The sequence below is a fragment of the Humulus lupulus genome, chromosome X, assembly GCF_963169125.1.
Source record: "Humulus lupulus chromosome X, drHumLupu1.1, whole genome shotgun sequence".
Taxonomy (NCBI): domain Eukaryota; kingdom Viridiplantae; phylum Streptophyta; class Magnoliopsida; order Rosales; family Cannabaceae; genus Humulus; species Humulus lupulus.
Window position 1 is genome coordinate 124699066 of NC_084802.1, and position 1044 is coordinate 124700109.

General features: G+C 36.2%; 1 protein-coding gene across 1 annotated transcript; it reads right to left on the reverse strand.

The window, feature by feature from the left end:
* Positions 1-208: 208 nt before the first annotated feature.
* Positions 209-817, reverse strand: LOC133806232 (uncharacterized). Its single transcript, XM_062244357.1, has 2 exons — positions 676-817; positions 209-513 (listed from the first exon to the last, which is right to left on the reverse strand). Exons 1-2 carry the CDS (start codon positions 815-817, stop codon positions 209-211), a joined length of 447 nt encoding a protein of 148 aa, XP_062100341.1.
* Between the last annotated feature and the right edge of the window lie 227 nt (positions 818-1044).

Genomic DNA, 1044 nt, shown 5'->3' on the forward strand with positions numbered 1-1044 from the left:
TTTCATGGTTCATTCTATACATCAAATTTTTTCTAATTAAAACTAAAAATAATCACCAAAAAAAATTCCCTAAACATTGTTCCAAACCAAATAAAAAACAAAAATCATAATTTTAAAATACAAAAGAAATAAAAAAAAAAAAATTAGGAATGCCTCCTAAGAGCGCTGTCTTTAACGTCTTTTAGCCAGACTCTTATTTGTATTCAGATCAAAGGGGTTCCAAAATCATCACGGACTTGCATTTTTCCACTGGACCTTCCAAATAATACTTCAACCTCTGACCATTCACCTTAAAATCTCCCGTCTTCTCACTATGAACTTGCACTTCTCCATAAGGAAGTGACGCAACTACCGTGTATGGTCCTGACCATCTTGACTTCAAATTACCAGGAAAACCCTTAAGTCTGGAATTAAATAGCAGAACTTTATCTCCTGGTTGAAAATCCTTCCTCAGTATTCTCTTATCATGAAAGGCCTTTGACATCTCTTTATAGATCCTTGCATTCTCATAAGCTTCATTTCAGAATTCTTCAAGCTCATTTAACTCCATAAGCCTATTCTATCCCGCCATAAAGAGATCAAGATTTAACTTTTTCACAGCCCAATAAGCTCTATGCTCTAGTTCCATCGGTAAATGGCATGCCTTACCAAACACCAATTAATATGGTGACATACCAATCAGAGTTTTAAATTTAGTGCGATAAGCCCAAAGTGAATCATCGAGCTTCTTCGACCAATCCTTCCTTGACGTATTTACTGTCTTTTCTAAGATACCTTTCATTTCCCTATTCAACACTTCAGCTTGGCCATTTGCCATTGGATGATAAAATAACACCTTTCGATGATGAACACCATAGCGAGCACAAAGAGCAGTGAACCACTTGTTGCAAAAATGACTTCCCCGATCACTAATAATTGATCTGGGGGTGCCGAATTGAGTAAAGATATTTTTGTGAAGGAACTAAGTACCTCTTTCTCATCACAAGTAGGAGTTCCTACAGCTTCTACCCATTTAGAAACATAATCCACCGCAAGAAAAATGTA

Bases quoted from the DNA above. Each gene is read 5' to 3' on its own strand.
- LOC133806232 (XM_062244357.1), bottom strand. From the start codon at position 817: ATGGCAAATGGCCAAGCTGAAGTGTTGAATAGGGAAATGAAAGGTATC. The intron at 514-675 runs GTATGTCACCAT...TCTGAAATGAAG, and splicing joins TAAATTTAAAACTCTGATTG to CTTATGAGAATGCAAGGATC.